General features: G+C 44.3%; 1 protein-coding gene across 6 annotated transcripts in view; it reads left to right on the top strand.

The window, feature by feature from the left end:
- MYOF (myoferlin) overlaps positions 1 to 21,388 on the top strand; it is a 203,859-nt gene that overhangs the window by 44,363 nt on the left and 138,108 nt on the right. For all 6 annotated transcript variants that reach the window (XM_089690312.1, XM_089690311.1, XM_089690309.1 and 3 more), the window contains exons 4-5: positions 18,060 to 18,168; positions 18,711 to 18,804. In XM_089690312.1, the coding sequence (XP_089546438.1) occupies positions 18,060 to 18,168; positions 18,711 to 18,804 (203 nt within the window). The remainder of the gene's footprint in view (positions 1 to 18,059; positions 18,169 to 18,710; positions 18,805 to 21,388) is intronic.

Here is a 21,388-nt window from a genome sequence, read left to right as displayed (position 1 = left end):
GTTTTTTTTTTTTTAAGAAAGCCCATAAATTCCAGAAATGTGCTAAACTGGACATATGAATCAAATGGCAGCATGTAGAGGGTATTTATTATGTGCTACTTTTTCGGTTTTACAAACCTTTTTTATAGTGCATTATCGTATGCGGTTGTTCTTTCTATACCCCCTTTTTTTTTTTTTTTTTACCATCTATTTAAGTGAATCCTCTATTCTTATGTTCTCTTTCGCTGCATATGGCTCACTTCTGTGACAGGGAAATTTAATATGGTTTTGAGGATTCTAGGGAGAGCCATTCTAGAGAGGTTGAAATTGTGCCTTGTAGAATAGCACTAGATATTCCTGTCTCATGAGTCATCTATATTTGCATATGCCTATTTGCCTATATAAACGGGACACATTAAAGGGCCCTATGAACCTTACTAATATATGTAACAGCTGGCTGGGAGCAGGTTCTCTTTTAGCAGCTGTGAGGTATAACACATACATACTTGGATCTTCATATTTTGTGCTCCCCAGTTGGCCCAGGGGTGTGGAAATAAAAAAAAAAAAAAAATACGTGCCCAAGGACTAAATCAGGGTTCCAATCTACTTTGTCCCCCATGACAATCTGTTAATCCTGATTAAAAAAAAAACAAAATTTTTGCCAGTTTGGAAAATATGAAGGGTTGATATTATTATATATATATTTTTTTTTTTATTAGGCAGATGTGCTTTTAGGAATGTCTGGGGCTTTGAAAAACAAAAGGGGCTTTATGGTGACTTAAACTGCTATAACATTTCTAAGAACCCGCAAACATTATATATTTTTTTTAAAGCACAGGCCCTAGAGAATAAATTGGTGGGTTTTGCTTTTTTTAATGTAACATGGTATGTGCGTGGCAGTTTTTCAAATGCAATTTTTTGGGAAAAAATTTTTAATGCAAAAAAAACAATACTAAACCCAATTTTAGTTGGATACCAAACATGTCATGCTTTAAAATTGTGCTCAGGCTCATGCAGTGGCAACAAACTATGTAAATCCTTACTATCCTTAGTTGACTCTTTGAAAGTCTTTACAGATTACCGCCTTAGATTTACAGAGGAGGTCTGGTGCTAGAATTACTGCACATGAGCTGAAATTATCGGTGATGCATCACGTGTGGACCGAATGCTGTTTGCATGTGTGCAGGACTGACTTATGCGTTCGCCTTTGCGTTCGGGGATGGGGGTGCTTTAAAAACATTTTTTAAATTATTTTTACACTGTTGCTTTAATTTTTTTTTTTTCTTTTTTTGATCACTTTTATTGCTGTCACGAGGAATATACACATCCCTTTTGACAGCAACAGGCAGTGGCAGGTGATCTTTATCAAGAGATCTGGGTTCCGTAAGACCCCAGATCCCTCCTTTTTGCCCTTTTAAAAACATTTGATCGCACAAAATTAGTGTGATCAAATGCTTTCCCTCTTTAAAAATGGCTCCATTTACATACAGAGAAAGCGGAAGTGATTTATGCTAATCACTTCCTGTTTCCTATATCGGAGCGGAAGCACCAAAAGGTCGATGGGGTGTCCTGGTGCGACAGCTCGTGGAGGGGGGGGGTGTCCTCTCCCGCTGTTTGTAAAAGCAATCCAGTGGGTAGTTAGCCGCTTGGATTATTTTTACAAGAGAGCCGACCGTCTGCTCTAATTCCTGCTGCATGCCCGCAGCAGCGCTAAATATAAGGAAAAACCTCTTGCCCGGCGCCCAAAACTGAATGTCCTGGACATCGGGCTATAGGAATTGCACATCCCTGAGGAGATAAATAGATCAAAATTGGGTAGGTTCAGAAGGGACCGGACAAATTTTCGATCCATGTGTGATCACTGCAGTTGAGGTCAATCTACCTATTGATTTCTGTTCAACTGCCATGTCAGATAAAAGCCACTCGATCAGCAGCTGCAGCACTGATTTGTGTATTCTGAGTGGGGGAGACTCCCTGCAGTCAGAATACAAGAGCGCATTGGGGAGGATTCCCCTATCCACCTTGAATGTGTGACTGAGAGGTGGATCTGTTACGTTTTTTTTTTGTTTTGTTTTTTGTTAATGTATGGCCAGCTTTATAAATACACGCAGCCTTGCAATCAGTGTTATCTGTAGATAATGCGATGGTTAGTAACGGGAAGAACTACAGACTGTGACATAAGGGTTGGGGAGAGGAAAGTGCCCGGGTAGTATACAGAGTAGAAGAAAGAGCTCCCAGGTAGTATAGGGGTAGAGGTGCACAGAGCTTGGACCACAATATTTAGTGCAGAAAAGCAATAGACTAGGAGAGGGAAGTAAACCAGAGGGGAGGGAGTAAGGATGGGCTGAGAAGAAAGGGGAGTCTTATCGAGGGGGATGGGGGTGGGGGGTGTTGAATGGGGCATTCTGGTTATAGGGAGGAGTCTAGCTATACTATTATGGCTCCAGCAGCATGGCGGAGAATATGAGATGAGCTGATCTGGACTGAGGTGCACTTTTGTCCTTTTCTGGAAGTGCTGGAAATGGACCTGTCTGCCATCTTCCCTGGATACACATCCTGCATTTCCATGGCACAAGTGGGACACACTGCATCCTGGCCCTAGTGCCTCATTAGTTGTTATAGTTCTGGTAGCTGACCTGCCTGCACAATTGCAATGCATGATACTGATCTATGGCAGACTGTCCATGGCACTCCAAGGTGCACGGAACCCCAGTTGAGAAGCTCTGGTATAAGTCCAGTTGTGAATGGTTCTCTTTAAAATAAGAAGCATCAGAACCAAGGGAATAAGAAGCATCGGAACCAAGGGAATAAGAAGCATCGGAACCAAGGGAATAAGAAGCATCGGAACCAAGGGAATAAGAAGCATCGGATCCAAGGGAATAAGAAGCATCGGATCCAAGGGAATAAGAAGCATCGGATCCAAGGGAATAAGAAGCATCGGATCCAAGGGAATAAGAAGCATCGGATCCAAGGGAATAAGAAGCATCGGATCCAAGGGAATAAGAAGCATCGGATCCAAGGGAATAAGAAGCATCGGATCCAAGGGAATAAGAAGCATCGGATCCAAGGGAATAAGAAGCATCGGATCCAAGGGAATAAGAAGCATCGGATCCAAGGGAATAAGAAGCATCGGATCCAAGGGAATAAGAAGCATCGGATCCAAGGGAATAAGAAGCATCGGATCCAAGGGAATAAGAAGCATCGGATCCAAGGGAATAAGAAGCATCGGATCCAAGGGAATAAGAAGCATCGGATCCAAGGGAATAAGAAGCATCGGATCCAAGGGAATAAGAAGCATCGGATCCAAGGGAATAAGAAGCATCGGATCCAAGGGAATAAGAAGCATCGGATCCAAGGGAATAAGAAGCATCGGATCCAAGGGAATAAGAATAACAAGGGATCTGGGATATTGCTGCACTGGCATTATAGGGATTTTTTACCAAAAGGGTTATGGTGCTGTTAAATTGTAAAGGTGTGTATTTTTTTTGGGGGGGGGGGGTGAGGATACACAAAAGGAGTGCTTTGGGGGTTAACTATTCATTTAAAACGTAGACCATTGCCAGTGCTGTACTGCCAGAAGAGGGGATTCTCTCACGCTTGCATTGTGTGTAACTTGTCTACTTGGATGAACTTTGAAGAGGCTTTTCAAAGGGTTTTATAACAATGCGCTATGCTCATACCTTCCTACTGTTCCTTGTGCTGTGAGTAATTATTTCTGGTCACATGACTTATCCAAACATCCACATAATTTCCATACCAACTACAGAACTGGTTCCGGTCCCGCTGAGAACACTGGCTAGTTCATTTTGTGTTCCTAATAATTCTTTGCTGTTTCACAGTCCTTTGATACACACACCATGACCCGACAATAGTGCAAAGAGTCCTCTTCAGAAGGGAAATATTTGAGGAAGCGCTTTGTTCTGCGGATAAAAAAAGTGAAGCATTGCTGTGTGTGTTTATGGGAACTTCCATACGCAGTGAGGTCTGTCTCCAAGCAACTGGAGAAAATAGAGCACACCCCTCCTCTAGGATTATTGCTTGTACATTCCACTGTTCTACATCCTTTCCTGGCTGACTTGGTAGAATATATTTAAAGGGCAAGACGTCTATGCAGAATTATTGGTTTACTGTGTTCGTTCATTGTAGGAATACATACACCGTTAACATTAAATTTAGTTTCCTGTAATACTCAAAACTAAAAGACAAACACTCAATGAATTCTGTTTACTGTACCACACACATTGGTCTTTGATTCTTTATGGAAGCCCTTTTGCCAGTTGAGTCCATCTGTTAACTCAAGTTTATGTGAACAAATACCATGGGAAAAGAACCCTTTCATTTTTACACACATACACACTTTACCTTTAATTTCCATTTTAAACTGAAAGGAACACTTTTTTTAATCAGTATAGCATCAAGTCAATTAAACTCCTGGGATATTGATCTAGTCAGGTAAGTAGCAGAGGGTGTTTGTTGATCAGTTTCAGCTGCTTTGGTGTTAATGAAAGTAACAGGTGCACTAGATGGGCAACAAAGAGACGACCCCCAAAATAGGAATAGTTTTACAGGTGGAGGCCACTGACATTTTTTTCCCTACTCATGGTTTTCACTAGTGGTCACTAGTTCTGCATTTGGCTAGGGTTAGTGTCACTACTGGTAGCATGAGGTGATACCTGGACCCTACAGAGGTTGCACAGGCAGTCCAACTCCTTCAGGAAGGCACATCCATATGTGCCATTGCCAGAAGGTTTGCTGTGTCTTCCAGCACAGTCTCAAGAGCATGGAGGAGATTCCAGGAGACAGGCAGTTATTCTAGGAGAGCTGGACAGGGCCGTAGAAGGTCCTTAACCCATCAGCAGGACCAGTATCTGCTCCTTTGTGCAAGGAGGAACCGGATGAGCACTGCCAGAGCCCTATAAAATGACCTCCAGCAGGCCACTGGTGTAAATGTCTCTGACCTAACAATCAGAAACAGACTTCAGGAGCGTGGCCTGAGGGCCCAACATTCTCCAGTGGGCCCTGTGCTCACTGCTCAGCACCATAGACCTCAATTGGCATTTGCCATTGAACACCAAAATTGTCAGGTCCACCACTGGCACCCTGTGCTTTTCACAGATGAGAGCAGGTTCACCCTGAGCACGTGACAGACGTGAAAGGGTCTGGAGGAACCGTGGAGAACGTTCTGCCTGTAACATCGTTCAGCATGACCATTTTGGTGGTTGGTCAGTGAAGGCATATCTATGGGGGGACTCCTAGACCTCTACAGGCTAGACAATGGTACCCCGACTGCCATTAGGTGTCAGAATGAAATCCTTGGACTCCTTATCAGACCCTACGCTGGTGCAGTGGGTCATGGGTTCCTTCTGGTGCACAACAATGCCTGGCCTCGTGGCGAGAGTATGCAGGCAGTTCCTGGAGGATAAAGGAATTGATACTATTGAATGGCCCCTATGCTTGCCTGACCTAAATCCAATAGAACACATTTGGGATATCAGGTGTCTGTCCATCGGACGCCGCCGGGTTGCACCTCAGACTGTCCAGGAGCTCAGTGATGCCCTGGTCCAGATCTGGGAGGAAATACCCCAGCACACCATCCATCGTCTCATTAGGAGCATGCCACAACATTCAGGCATCCATACAAGCACGTGGGGCCATACAAACCACTGAGTACCATTTTGAGTTGCTGCAATGAAATTTCAGCAAAATGGACAAGCCTGCATTGGTTTCTTTTCATTTTGATTTTCGGGGTGTCTTGAATTCAGTCCTCTGTAGGTTGATAATTTTCATTTCCATAAAACGGTGGGGCATCCTTACATCCCTAACACATTACCCAGTCCATATCAGTATAGATATCCAGCATGATATTTTTCCTCATTGAGATCTGATGTATTTTTAAAGTGTTCCTTTAGGCTCCATGCACACTGGGCATTTTAATAACGCTGGTAATGTTAGCTGTGAAGAGCCACGTTAACCACCTCCCGCCCGCCATATAGTACAATGACAGGTGCAAGGTGGTTCTCTCGTTCTGGGAAGACGTCCTATGACGTTGTCCCTTTCTAACCACGCATGCCACCTCCCAGTGAGATGGAAAATCTTTGTGCAGGGTGCAGCTGAGAGTGGCATTGTTACACAAGTGGCAGCGCAGTTTTAGATTGGCTAGTCCTTTGGTCACAAGTTGGTGAGAAGGACTGGGGTCTGACGCCGTGCCTGTCACACCCATCAGCAGGGGTGGACTGACAACTCATGGGGCCCCCGGGCAATAGGGGATCATGGGGCCCATGTGTCCTTGCCCACACTCAAAGCACACCCAAAAAAGCCTATAAAAGTTACCAAGGGCATTTCATGGGGCCCCCTACTGACCTCGGGCAGTGCTCGAATGGTTAGTCTGCCCCTGCCCATCAGTGCCTATCAGTGCACTTCAATGCCGCATATCATTGCCCATCTGAGCTGCCTTTCAATGTCACCCATTAGTGCCACCTATCAATGCCAGTCAGTGCCGCCTATCAGTGATGCCTGTCAGTGCTGCCTCATCAGTGCCACGTATCAGTGCCCATCACTGCACCCTCATTAGCGCACATCCGTGAAGGACAAAATTTTATAACAAAAACTAAGAAAAAACTTTTTTTTTTTTCCAATTTTCAGTGGTTTTTGGTTTAAGAAAAAATAAAAAAAAACCCAGAGGTGATTAAATACCACCAAAATAAAGCTCTATCTGTCGAGAGAAAAAAAAAAAAAAGGTAAAAATTTCATATGGGTTCAGTGTTGCATGATCGCGCAATTGTCATTCAAAGTGTGATAGTGCTGAAAGCTGAAAATTGGCCTGGGCAGGAAGGGGGTATAACTGCCCGGTAGGCTAGTGGTTAAAAACTTTTGCATTAGCGTTTTTCTGTGTTTTTTGCCTTTTTTTTGGCAGCGTACCTGTACATCACTGCCTACTTTCGGGTTTAGGGCACGCACATGCGCACCCCCCAGCTGGCAACCATTGTGATTGTACACAGTTGAAGCAGGTTAGCAATTCCCAGCCAATGATTCACAGCTGGGACCTGCTGATCAGTTGTGTACAATCACAGGCCAGACGTCTGTATTGACAATCAACACAGATCTCTGTACAGAGAGATAAACTTGGAGATCTGTTATTAAAAGCAGCGCACTTTACACATACATAGGCACACACGTAACCTCTTGATCGCCCTAGATGTTAACCCCTTCCTAACCCATATCATTAGTACAGTGACCGTGTATAATATCACTGTTTATAATGTCACAGGTGATGTCAGTGGCAGTCAGTTCTCTTCTGTGTCAGATTGCCCGTCGTATTATTGCAGTCCCATTAGAAGTCGCTGATCAATGCCATGAGTAGTAGTAAAAAAAAAATCCAGTATATACACCATAGTTTGTAGGCTCTACAACTTTCATGCAAACCAATCAATATACGCTTATTGGTCTCCTTCTCTTTTTTTTTTTTTTTTTTTTTTTGTTTTTTTTTTTGTTTTATCAAAAGACATGTAGCAGATTCTCATTTTGGCCAAAATGAAGATTTTATTTTTAACATTTTCCTTATTGGGTATGTTTTATACCAGAAGATAAAAATGTTGTAATTTTTGTAAGTAAATAACCCAGTGGTGATCAAATACACCAAAAGACGGCTCTATTTGTGTGAAAAAAAAGATTATACATTTCATTTGGGTATAGCATTGCACAACTGCGCAATTTATCAGTTAAAATGGCATAGTGCTAAATGGCAAAAAATGCCTGGTCATGAAGGGGGTAAAATCTTCAGCTGAAGCGGTTAAAGAATGTGTTTGCAACAAATGCGCAGTGACTACATGGTTTGCTCTTCTTGGCTAACAGCTCAGGGTTCTGGATTTATATCCCACCAGAGGCACAGTTTACATGGATTGTTGTTTCTCTGGGGATTCTTAAAGGTGCTTAGATTCCTTTCTTAAACAGGAACATGGCAGCATAGCATTCTCTGCCCCCTGACATTTTTTACTGCACCCCCACAGCAGAAAAGCTAATTTTCCGCAGAGCTTAGTAAGGATCATGCACACTATTTAAAAACCATGCCAGTGCTCTTGTCAGGGGGAAAAAAAGCTAATTTTGATAGTTCTTGTACTAGCTTTTAGGTGCATTTTAGTGTGTGGTGTATTTTTTTTTTATTTTTTTTTTTTTTTTCTGCCAGAAAACCGCGCTAAAAACTGCAAAATAGAAGGGTGTTTTTTTTTTTTCTGCCTCTATATACTGAGCTTAAAATATGCCTCTAAATGTCCTAATGTGCATGGACACTAGAGATGAGCGAATCGAAGTAGGCGAAGTGGAATTCGTTTCGAATATTAGGAAAATTTCGATTCGCGTCGAATCCGAAAATAAGCAGACTTCGGATGCGCGAATTGAAATTTTTCCTAAAATGGCGGCGACATGTGCGGCGACGGCGCGGGGATGTCTGGGAAGGCGCGCAGACGAGGCGCGCTGACCCATAATGCATTCATTCATGACATGTGATCGCATTAGCCAATCAGCAGCCAGCCAGCCAGCACAGTGTAATGGTCGAGCTATAAATGGCGGCCATTTTAGAATTCTCCATTTGCCTCCAGTCATTCAACAGAGGCAGACCTGGCTGTATGCAGGGAGAGAGTTAGGGCCACAGAATCGTTACTTAGGGCCACAGAATCGTTACGGAGGGCCACAGAATCGTTACGGAGGGCCACAGAATCGTTACGGAGGGCCACAGAATCGTTACGGAGGGCCACAGAATCGTTACGGAGGGCCACAGAATCGTTACGGAGGGCCACAGAATCGTTACGGAGGGCCACAGAATCGTTACGGAGGGCCACAGAATCGTTACGGAGGGCCACAGAATCGTTACGGAGGGCCACAGAATCGTTACGGAGGGCCACAGAATCGTTACGGAGGGCCACAGAATCGTTACGGAGGGCCACAGAATCGTTACGGAGGGCCACAGAATCGTTACGGAGGGCCACAGAATCGTTACGGAGGGCCACAGAATCGTTACGGAGGGCCACAGAATCGTTACGGAGGGCCACAGAATCGTTACGGAGGGCCACAGAATCGTTACGGAGGGCCACAGAATCGTTACGGAGGGCCACAGAATCGTTACGGAGGGCCAGACACAGAATCGTTAGTGAGGGCCAGACACAGAATCGTTAGTGAGGGCCAGACACAGAATCGTTAGTGAGGACCAGACACAGAATCGTTAGTGAGGGCCAGACACAGAATCGTTAGTGAGGGCCAGACACAGAATTGTTTAATTAAAGAGTATGTCAGACAACATGCAGAGGAGTGGCAGAGGAGGCAATGTTTTAGGAGCGAGCAGATGTGGCAGCAGAGGAAGGGGTCGAGGCAGCACTATTCGCAGCCAGAGGCCAGTGCTCCCGGTGTCATCCAGTACAGTGAGGAAGAGCTAACAGAGGGCGGTCAGGAACGGGGGGAGACATCCGCCTCTTCAGCAGCCAGGCGAAGAAGTAGTGGCGAGGAGAGTGGCTCGGTAGCCGGTCTAGAGACAGGTCTGTCTCCTGACCCACACGCAGCCAAGGGGGCTAGTAGTGAGGCGGAGACCCTAATTGATGATGATGAGGCTGATTGCATCGTCGTCATCAGGCTATTGCTTCCGCATCATCAGGAGAAGAGGGTGGCAGCTTGGCAGCGAGCAAAACAGTCGGTGGGTTGTCTCCATCGCCACACTCTGCCATGTGCCACTTTCAGGTCTCCTCACACACTGCTGGTGTGTTCCATTTTTTGTCATAGGGTGCTGGCAGATTACGGGCCTCCCATAGCTGCTGCCAGGCCCCTAATCTGCCATGGGCCCCTGTACCGCCTCCTCATGCTGCTGCCAGGTCCAGAGTCTCTCATGGGTCCCTGTACGGCCTCCCATTGCTGCTGTCTCCATCGCCACACTCTGCCATGTGCCACTTTCAGGTCTCCTCACACACTGCTGGTGTGGTCAATTTTTTGACATAGGGTGCTGGCAGATTACGGGCCTCCCATAGCTGCTGCCAGGCCCCTAATCTGCCATGGGCCCCTGTACCGCCTCCTCATGCTGCTGCCAGGTCCAGGCGAACGTAGTCACACAGGGGAGGAACTTCTCAGTGTAATGAACAGAGAAATCGACAGATGGCTGTCTCCGCGCAAACTGAAAATCGGAACCATGTTGACCGACAACGGAAAGAACATGGTGTCTGCTCTGCGTCAAGGAAGGTTGTGCCATGCATGGCTCACGTGTTCAATCTGGTTGTCAAGCGGTTCCTAAAATCCACCATCCCACTGCAAGACATCCTTAAAATGTCACGTAAACCTTGCATGCATTTCAGCCATTCCTACACCGCAAAGCACACCCTCCTTGAGCTGCAGCGGCAGAACGGAATTCCACAGCATCGCCTGATCTGCGACGTTGCAACAAGGTGGAATTCAACCCTACATATGTTAGACCGCCTTTACGAACAGCGAAAGGCCATCACAGATTTCCTGATGTTAAAAGCGGATAAAGGTACTCCCTGTGTAACTTAGATGTCAGCCATTGGCAGCTCATGCGTGACACCTGCGCTTGCTCAGGCCCTTTGAGGAGGCCACGCTATTCGTGAGTCGGCAGGACTATGGGATGAACGACGTCATTCCTCTGTTGCACGTTCTGGAACAAATGCTGTTAACAATGGCTGGTCAGGGTGCAGTAGACGTGGCGCACAGATCTCAACGCCACATGACCCCTGTGGGGGCAGGACAGGAAGAAGAGGAGGAGGTAGAGGAGGACATTGGTGCTCAGGAATTATTGAGTGAAATGGGTGGTTTTTCCACTCAGCGGACAGGAGTGGAGGAGCAGGAGCATCTGGTAGAGGAGGAGGAGGAGGAGGAGACAGAGGACCCAGACGCACCGTGGCAGTATGCTGTGGAGATGGAGGCAGGGAGTCCCTCGCATTCCTTGGCACAAATGGCCCATAGCATGCTCGCTTGCTTGCGTAGCGACAGCCGAATAATAACCATCAGACAGAGGGATGACTTTTGGCTGTCCACCTTGTTGGACCCTCGCTACCGTTCAAAAATGGTGGCCTTTTTCACACCTGCTGAGAGGAAGGCCAAAATAACGTACTATAAAAACCACCTATGTAGTCAGTTGGTCTCTGCCTTTCTGCGCCAACGTCCATCCTCAGACACTGTGGGCCCTGTGCGCTCGCGTTCCGCTGTCATGGCAGCAGGGGAGGGGTGGGGTGGTAGGAGCAGTGGCAGCTCCACCAGCAGCAGCTGCCTCAGTCTGCAGTCGATTATGAGTAGCTTTCTTCACCAGCGCAGTGAGGAAACTACTAACCAACCGCAGCAGCATCAGGTGGACCTGGAGCAGGACCTCAAACAGGCTTAGGCCTACTTGGACAGCACCCTGCCAACTGAGGTAGACAATCCCCTTGACTACTGGGCAACGAAACTTGACCTTTGGCCCCAACTAGCTGAATTTGCCCTTGAAAGGCTGTCATGCCCGGCCAGTAGCGTGGCATCGGAGCGCGTGTCTAGTGAGGCAGGAGGTATTGTAACTCCGCGGAGGACACGACTGTCCACCCAAAGTGTGGAGAGACTCACGTTTGTGAAAATGAATCAGGCGTGGATTAGTCTGGATTTCAAACCACCAGTTCCTGACACAACTGACTAAATCCGCCATGAATCATGCCCCAAACATGTGCCACTTTCAGGTCTACTCACACTGCTGGTGTGTTCCATTTTTTGACATAGGGTGCTGGCAGATTACGGGCCTCCCATAGCTGCTGCCAGGCCCCTAATCTGCCATGGGCCCCTGTACCGCCTCCTCATGCTGCTGCCAGGTCCACAGTGTCTCATGCCATGTGCCACTTTCAGGTCTCCTCACACTGCTGGTGTGTTCCATTTTTTGTCATAGGGTGCTGGCAGATTACGGGCCTCCTATAGCTGCTGCCAGGCCCCTAATCTGCCATGGGCCCCTATACCGCCTCCTCATGCTGCTGCCAGGTCCAGAGTCTCTCATGGGTCCCTGTATGGCCTCCTAATCTGCCATGGGCCCCTGTACCGCCTCCTCATGCTGCTGCCAGGTCCACAGTGTCTCATGCCATGTGCCACTTTCAGGTCTCCTCACACTGCTGGTGTGTTCCATTTTTTGTCATAGGGTGCTGGCAGATTACGGGCCTCCTATAGCTGCTGCCAGGCCCCTAATCTGCCATGGGCCCCTATACCGCCTCCTCATGCTGCTGCCAGGTCCAGAGTCTCTCATGGGTCCCTGTACGGCCTCCCATTGCTGCTGTCTCCATCGCCACACTCTGCCATGTGCCACTTTCAGGTCTCCTCACACTGCTGGTGTGTTCCATTTTTTGTCATAGGGTGCTGGCAGATTACGGGCCTCCCATAGCTGCTGCCAGGCCCCTAATCTGCCATGGGCCCCCGTACCGACTCCTCATGCTGCTGCCAGGCCCGTAATCTGTCATGGGCCCCTGTTGTCGCTTGTTGGCATATTCCGCTCGTTCAGATGCTCCTTCTCCTGCTACTCCTCTTCACGGATTCCGTCAGCAGTCTTTCTTGGAATCCGTTTCCAAGAGACAACAGTTTGCGAGCACGCACCCGACGGTGCAGAAGCTGAACATCCTCCTGTCCAAGTTGCTGCTGCCAGGCTCGTAATCTGTCATGCGCCCCTGTACCGCCTCCTCATGCTGCTGCCAGGTCCAGAGTGTGTCATGGGCCCCCGTACCGACTCCTCATGCTGCTGCCAGGCCCGTAATCTGTCATGGGCCCCTGTACCGCCTCCTCATGCTGCTGCCAGGTCCAGAGTGTGTCATGGGTCCCTGTACGGCCTCCCATTGCTGCTGTCTCCATCGCCACACTCTGCCATGTGCCACTTTCAGGTCTCCTCACACTGCTGGTGGTTTCCATTTTTGTCATAGGGTGCTGTATGGCCTCCCATTGCTGCTGCCTCCACCGCCACACTGTGGCTCCACACTCTGGTTTTGGCCCCGTGACTGCCCAAATGAGTGAAGTGTGCGGTGATTCTAAGATCGACGGCACTCATCTGCATGTCATACTGACTGTCAGTATTATTTCTCTTCCCCAGCAGACTCCAAGGGCATTTAAATTAAAGGTACAGTGTTCTGCACTAATATAAAGGCTCTCTGAAGCCTAGAAACACCCTTTTATAAGTTAAATTCGCAGCAAATATATTCGACTCGAATCAAAATTTTTCCACGAATTCGCCGAATCAGTCGAATCGAATTTTTGAATACTTCGCTCATCTCTAATGGACACGTAGGATAACATTAAGCTCCTTCTGATTTATTAGCCAGGCTTGTGTATCGACAAAAGAGCAAATTTGTGGGGGGTTTTTGTTTTTTCCTAGCAAAAAGATCTGGGAACATATAGATCTCAGGGCAGTATAGGAATCTTTTTGGCATCCAATAAGATAAGTGCATATATTTAGGGATTAAGGATAGTTATAATGTAAATAGGGTTAAAATATACCCATCACAGAACTATGTAGATTAGTTTCTTGGCTGTTTTTAGTACTTTTTTAGGCTGTTTTCATAGAAGTATGGAGATAAGAAATTCTGACACTCATTCATAGCATGCATGACCTGGGTTGGTTACCTATACAAGTTTTGAAGCCAGGCACACTAGCATTTTGCAATAGAGGTCAGCAATGGCAGTCCCCACTCTTCTCATGACAGATTTTCTAAGGGTTATGGACTGTATTTTACGGTTATGTGGTAAATGTTTAATTTTGAACCTGCATTCACACCTGAGCAGAGCATATTTTGGAATGGTGGGTTTTTTTTTTTGTTTTTTTTTCCAGGCGTTTTTACAGGAATTTTTTTTACAAGCGTTTTTGCATGTCTCAAGCCTCTGGTGTTTGTTTCCTGGGCTGGGCAAGGGAAGCAGAGCAGTTCTAGGGGAGTCCTTCAGACACAAAAACATGCAAAAAAAGTGTATAGCACATTTACAAGCACTCCTGTTGAAGTCTATGGAGCCAGAAATGCCTGAATGCGCACAGACAAAAGCCTATGTACTATTTTATGTGTAGAAAGAGTATACAAGTGTGAACAGGAACAATTAGAATGAAAATCTGCATATTGAGTGCAGTCTGGTGTAGGGAAACAAGCTGAAAATGATCGTGTGAATGGAGGCTAAGTTTTAGGATAAGGTTGCTGTGCTTTTAAGTGTTTTGAAGGGATTGGGGGATTAAAGGTTAAGGATTAAGGTTAATATGGTTGTTCGGTTTTAGGATTTGGTTAAAAGTGCTGAAACCCTATACTGAAAACCACCTGTGCCAACATATTGAAAAGAGAGGTCCTGTCACATTTTGCCAGCTTTTGTTTGGATAATTTTGAAGGGCTCCCTTTCCATTCTTTCTAGTTCAGCCCTGGAGGACTACAGGACAGAAGGTGAGAGAAAATCTCTCTAATGAAGCCCCCAAAAGGCAGTAAAAACCTAGTGTGGGATGCTAATCTTTACCCTGTCTATTGAAAACTAAAATAAATGTTTCTACCGTAACATATACATTAACTGCCATCCTTGCAACCATTTGAAAGATTCTTCCACCTAAATTTCCTTCCTTGATCACCTCTTTTCTACTTGTCTAGCTTCCTCAGTTTATTAGACTATGGGACATGGTTTAGAAAAACTGGAGAACTTGCTGGCAGTGAGCACTTCGGGTCATTGATTTAGCCAAAGCATAAAAGATGACCCCTAACTGGTTACCAAGTTTATTTTCTCTAATTTTTATAAATGGAACCTACTTGTTGCTTCAATTTCAGTGGGCAACCTCTCAGTATTGACGGAGACAACAGTTGAAGATCCTTGGGGGCTGGGGGGGTGGGTTCACAATAACCTTTAGTGTACTGCAGGGAAGTGCAAGCTTTTTAAACTAGGGTGACCAGACATCCCCAGTTTCCGGGGACAGTTCTGATTTCATCCCAAGTTAAAATGTGTTCCTGATTTTCTTTCCTGTGTTAATAATGGCGCCCCTTGCCTGGGGCGGCAGCAGGGTAATCCAACTTAGCAAGTTTTTTTGTGACTGGCCTGGCACAGGCGGAGGGAGGGGTAATGTCAATATTACATGGGATCATTTGCCCCCTTGCTTCTGATGGTGACCTTTAGTGCATACCTGGGCCTGCACTCCTGACCTAGAGCAAAACAAGCTCAGGTGGTGTTATACCATACCCTTTTAAGTCCCTCCCACTGTTAGCGCAATTTAGCCACACCCAACATTTGGCTTCACATGCCACTATTATCTCCACCCCCAACTCGCACTGCTGTAGGGTGTCCCTAGATTTCACTTTAAAAATCTGGTCACGTTACTCTAAATACCCCTCATGTTTAAAGTACAAATCCAGCTTTCATTTGACTTTTTAAATTGTTCCTTCAGGCCAATCTGTCCCAAATGAACTATTTCCATTACATTACTGTGCAGCCAGCTTGGACCAAACAGACTGTGAAAGCTAGAATTCTATTTTAAGTGCCCTTTTTTTCTTTTTCTTTTGGAATTGTACAGCTGTGTGCCTGCATAATGCTGTTGTAGTTCTCCTGTGACATTTAGAGACATGCAGGCAGAGAACTCTCTTTATCTTGCTGACCCTGAGTTATGTTGATCTTGACTTCAACATGCCCTAGTGCTTGTGTGGAGGAGTCTTGCTTCTTGCTTACTTTTCCTTGCTTTCGTCCCGTTACACTGAGGCGTGTTCTCTTGTTCTGCTCCAGGGATCTCCATATTTCATATGTTGCCTGTTAGTTATTCTGGCTGACTTCCCAGATTGCTTTCCAAAGAAAACCTAATTTGCTTCAGCAAGTACTTGGCATCTGTTCAAACTGCACATATTTTTTTTTTTTCCCTCTTCGACTTTGTAACTTTTTTTATTGGCTTGGTGTTCATGACTGCATTAACCTCTCTTTAACTGATGTTATATTAGGAACAAGACGCCCATTTCTCATGCACAGATCCAAGTCGAAGTTACTCAGTCTTGCTAAGTTTGTAGCCCCTGCAGGGAAGGATAAAGTTGTGCATTGGCTGTATACGTGGACAATCTTGTGAGCTCACTTGTCATAGTACCTGAGCAGTATCTTAGCAGAAAACGATTGCAGGGGGGAAGTCTGTGATCCCCATTCATGGGCCAGTATTGTGTTAAGTTTTAAAAAGCTATTTTAGTTAGTGCAGCAGTATGTTGTAACTCTTCTTCAAGAAGTAAAACCTGTTCATAGACCTCGGTTGAAGCGGAGATGACCTCACAGGGGGCAGTGTTGCCATTGCACTGCAGCTTTAGACATGCACTGGCTGCAATCAAAGACAACAATAGCTGTGTCCAGCTTAAGCTGAGTCGTCTTGTAAGACCATAAAGCCTGGTACACACTATTAGTTTTTTTTCGTTCAACCCAGTGGGCTGAATAAAAAACCTGACCACTCGGGAGGAGCCGCTGTACTAACTATCTGATGTTCATATAGCGATCTCCCATACTGCCTTATTGTGTTCTGATAGGGGGGATACCCCCCACCAGAACACTTCAGTCAGTGTTCTCAGACATTGGTTGAGAGTGCTAATTGGGAGGCGATTGGCAGTCGTTTTTAGGTCATGCCTCTAGGCTGGCTTCTGGCTTACACACGAGGCGAATTTTGGCCAATTTCTATTGAATCGGCTGATGCTGCCCAACATTTGGCCCATGTGTACTAGGCTTAAGTACAGTATCTCACAGAAGTGAGTACACCCCTCACATTTGTGTAATTTTATTCTATCTTTTCATGTGACAACACTGAAGAAATGACACTTTGCTACAATGTAAAGTAGTGAGTGTACAGCTTGTATAGCACTGTGTTTTTTGCCGTCCACTCAAAATAACTCAACACATGAGTTGATGCCGTCTAAACCGCTGGCAACAAAAGTGAGTACACCCCTCAGTGAAAATGTCCAAATTGGGCCCAATTGGCCATTTTCCCTCCCCGGTGTCATGTGACTCGTGTTACAAGGTCTCAGGTGTGAATGGGGAGCAAATGTGTTAAGTTTGGTGTTATCCCTCTCACTCTCTCATACTGGTCACTGGAAGTTCAACATGGCACCTCATGGCAAAGAACTCTGAGGATCTGAAAAAAAGTATTATTGCTCTACATAAAAATGGCTTAGGCTATAAGAAGATTGCCAAGATCCTGAAACTGAGCTGCAGCACGGTGGCCAAGACCATGCAGCTGTTTAACAGGACAGGTTCCACTCAGAGCAGGCCTCGCCAAGGTCGACCAAAGAAGTTGAGTGCACGTACTCAACGTCATATCCAGAGGTTTTCTTTGGGAAATAGATGTATGAGTGCTGCCAGCATTGCTGCATTGGTTGAAGGGGTGGGGGGGTCAGCCTGTCAGTGCTCAGAGAGTTTAATATTACTTTAAATTCTAACGTTGCAAAGTATCACACTAATATGCAGTTTTTGAGCTTATTTCATTAAATCATATTGCAGGTAAAACATTTTGTAAATGTAAAGTGCAATACTGATAGCAACCTATAAAGATCCATCTCGTTCTAACCTATTCTTGAATTACAGTTGGTTGCTGTGAGTTACTACACAGAGAAATTGCAGTCCTCCTCGATCTCCTAGTAGAGACAAGAAAATTTTAATCCGTTCACTCAAGGAGCCAAAAAACATACAAGCAGTGGTGCGATTTACCATTTTCTAAAGCCAAGCATCCCCTGCATATTGTGTATCATGGAATGTGAATTGTCTGTGTTTTGGAATAACATAATATGTGCATGCACCTGCAGCTCCCTGGCCAAAGGGGGGGGGGGGGGGGGGTCAGTAGATTTACATTAGTGCGTTTTTATAAGCCTCTCGCTGTGTGCTTGAGACCGAAGTTTTTAGTTTTGTACTTTGCACACATTCCAGAAAAAAATGTTAAGTGTACTAACCTATAGCAATCAGTTTAAAAATTCTTCAGCCTGTTAAAGCAGTGATTTCTGATAGGCTGATATGGGTTTTACACGGTTATATTGAATAAGTCTAATGTGTGAAATGTTATTGGTTCTTGGATTTAGTATAATGTTTTGGAGAATATTACTTACATTTTTATTTTTTTTTTCTTTTATTACCAGATTCATTGGAAGTACAATTTTATCTCTTAAAGAACTTTCAACAGGGCAGAGCCGATCATTTCCATTTAAAGGAGTAGCTCTAATGAGTGAGAAATCACAACCCATTGGTGTAAGTATTGCAAATGTGCTCACGATGACAAAAGCATAGGACTTGACATAACCAGACCACATAAGGAGAAAATTAAAAATTAAAAAAATCTAATTGTACATGATGAGATTTTGGTAATGACACATTGGATTTAGCCTGTTCATGTGGCAGATAACCTATCAAAATGGATCAGGACCTGTATAGAGGGCATGTCATGCTTAAGATTGGCAATCATCATCACAAGGGCATCTCAGTAAGGTTGTGTGGTCTGTGTAATATATTTTAATATTGCACCAACTGTAGAGGTTAGATGTCCATTTTTTGTTCACGTCTATCAATTGTCCTCAAATATTTCATTTTTTTTTTTTGGATAGTTTCTGGTGTCAAACACTGCATCAAAGACCTCCTTGCAACCTGTATATTGTCATAACACTTTGATCTAGAGGTTGCTACTTATTGCAGCTTGCTCACTGCTGATAATTTTATAGTATAATAAACTATAATTGTTAATTACAATAATTAGTGTAGTATATCCTCTAATAAATTCTCATTCTCTTTCACAGTCCACCATTGATTTGATGGTGTCCTATGAGGCACCTGCATCTCCTACAAATCAAAGTGACCCAGGAGGAACAAATGTGCAAACAGTTGATGGAGGTAAGTGAACTGTGTAGAGAATTCTTTAGTAGCTGACATGTATGAAATTCATGGGACACTTCCATTGTATTCGTATATGATCCACCATTTTTATTGGACATGGTGCATGAATGTTGGTGTAGCATATTTGATTCCCATAATATATTGGTAAACCTTCAAAGCGAGTTTTGCCATGTCAGATAAATATAAATTTTGTATTCCTTGACTTCTTTAAACATCATGGTGGGCTTCTTCCACATTCTAATGTATAGGACTACATTATTTCAATATAAGAATCTATGGATAAAACGCTCTTCCTATAAATGGATATTTAGCAAACATTTTGCATGTGTGTGTTAGAAAAATGCCCACGTGAGGGACAGGCTAATTTGTTTATGTACAGAACCTTAGACCCTCTCTAAGGTAAGGTAAGAGGGTACATACTTAAGCTTGCCTGGAAACTGACAGTTCTGGGAGTGTCCATCTGTTGGGTCTCCTGCAGCTCATACTGGTTCCTCCCTTTGATCTCACTACTGTGGGATACAGTGATGTTACATCAGAGGCAGGAACAGGTGAGATCCACGGTGGACCAAGAAAGACAATCTGGGAACTGTTGGTTTCCTCATGGACTTTGGAGGACCACTGCAGAGGAAAGGTAAATAGGTACCCTCTTGGACTAAAAAAATGTAGAATGTGACCGGGTTTCTTGAAAGTGAACCTGTGCTTTCACCATGCAGGACAAATTTATAGGTTCCCAAGGCAAGCTACTTTTTTGTTCCTGGTGGCTGAATGGAAATGGGGAATGGTATTGACTTGGCTTTGGGTTAGTGTTGACGTTGGTTTTGCATTCCCATAGACTTGTATGCATTTGCAAACTTCAATCTATGATGTGAACAAGAGTATTTTGACACAAACTATCTGTTGTAAAATATGAAAAAAGTACATCTAAGTTTCTAATTAAGGTTATGGTGACCCTGTACTAATACTTTAGCACACAGCGTTCACAGGCAGTTTTTAATGAGAAATGTTAATACTAGCTTTTAGGTTCCCCATTTTATTTGGTATATAGGAGGAAGAAAGAGACCTATTCACTTGGCACAATACTGTCTCTGACATGCCAAGAAAATATAAGAAGTATGTGGGCAAATCAGTCTGCTGATATCCATCTAAAACTGAAACTGCATTGGGTAAATTTTTCCTGGTTAAGAAAATTGTAATAAGCACTGTTGACATCACATATGTTATAAATTTACCAATTCAGCAATGAGTGTTGCCATAGAGTGCTTTAATCTGTTTTATTGATATACAGTAAATCAAAGTTAATCAGAAAGCTGGTGATGAGGGAGGATTGTGCACAGGCAGGAAATCTACATAGTGTTTTCCATTGTGATAACAATGTTCCAGCATGGAGTTTGCGACCTCTGCATCTTCATTAAAAGTTGTGTTTGATTATGGAGCATTCAAGTCACCTAGAAACCTTTTCCTGCCATTGTAAAGTTATTCTACAATCTAGACAGGAAATACTTGAGAAATGACAAAGCACAGACTTTTTCCTGGCATAACCACAGCTGCATGATGTAAATCATTTTCAGTTTAATGCTTTCTGAAGGACATGCCAAATATTCCACTTCTTCTTTTTATTCCTTAATCGGTCTATCCAAAATTGATATTTCAGGTTTTGGTAAATCTTACAAAACAACTGAAAGTGAGGGTTCTGTGAGACCCCTGCTCTAGAGTTTCTGGAACTGAGGGTATTAGGAGGGTGTCCCATCTTCCCTGTTCGATATCCTATGTATACTTAAAGATAGAAACTAGGAATTGAGAGCAAGACCTAGCACCATAGTTTCGTAGTTAGTCTGGCTGACAAAAAGACAAAAGTCCATCCAGTTCAACCATAAAAACTTTACCTATAAATGTTGAAAATATATATATATATATATATATATATATATATATATATATATATATATATATATAAATGTTGATCATATCCCTCCTTAATCTCCTTCTAAAGAGAGAATAAATTCAGTTCCTCTAATCTTTCCACATAGCTGAGCTCCTCCATGCCTCTTATCACTTTGGTTGCCCTTTGCTACTCTTTCTCCAGTTCCCCAATGTTCTTTTTGTGAATTGGTGCCCAAAACTGAACTGCATATTCCAGATGAGGCCTTACTAATGATTTGTACAGGGGTAATATGATATATCTCTCTGGAGTCTATACCTCTTTTAATACAAGAGAAGATTTTTCTCGCTTTAGAAACAGCAGCTTGGCACTGCATGCCATTATTAAGCTTGTGATCTACCAGAACTCCCAGATCCTTCTCCACCATTGATTCCCCCAGTTGTACCCCCCCCTAGTATGTATGATGCATGCATATTAGTCCCCAAGTGCATAACCTTACATTTATCAACATTAAACCTCATTTGCCACATAGTTGCCCAATTAAACAGTGCATTGAGGTCGGCTTGTAAGTTGGAGACATCCTGTAAGGACGTTATTCCACTGCACAGCTTGGTGTCATCTGCAAAGACTGAAACTGTATTTTTAATCTCAGACCCTATATTATTTATAAATATATTAAAAAGCAAGGGTCCCAACACTGAA

The sequence above is a fragment of the Staurois parvus genome, unplaced genomic scaffold, assembly GCF_062004578.1.
Source record: "Staurois parvus isolate SC_StPar_1 unplaced genomic scaffold, SC_StPar_1.0 ptg000525l, whole genome shotgun sequence".
Taxonomy (NCBI): Eukaryota; Metazoa; Chordata; class Amphibia; order Anura; family Ranidae; genus Staurois; species Staurois parvus.
This window is presented reverse-complemented; position numbering and strand designations above follow the sequence as displayed.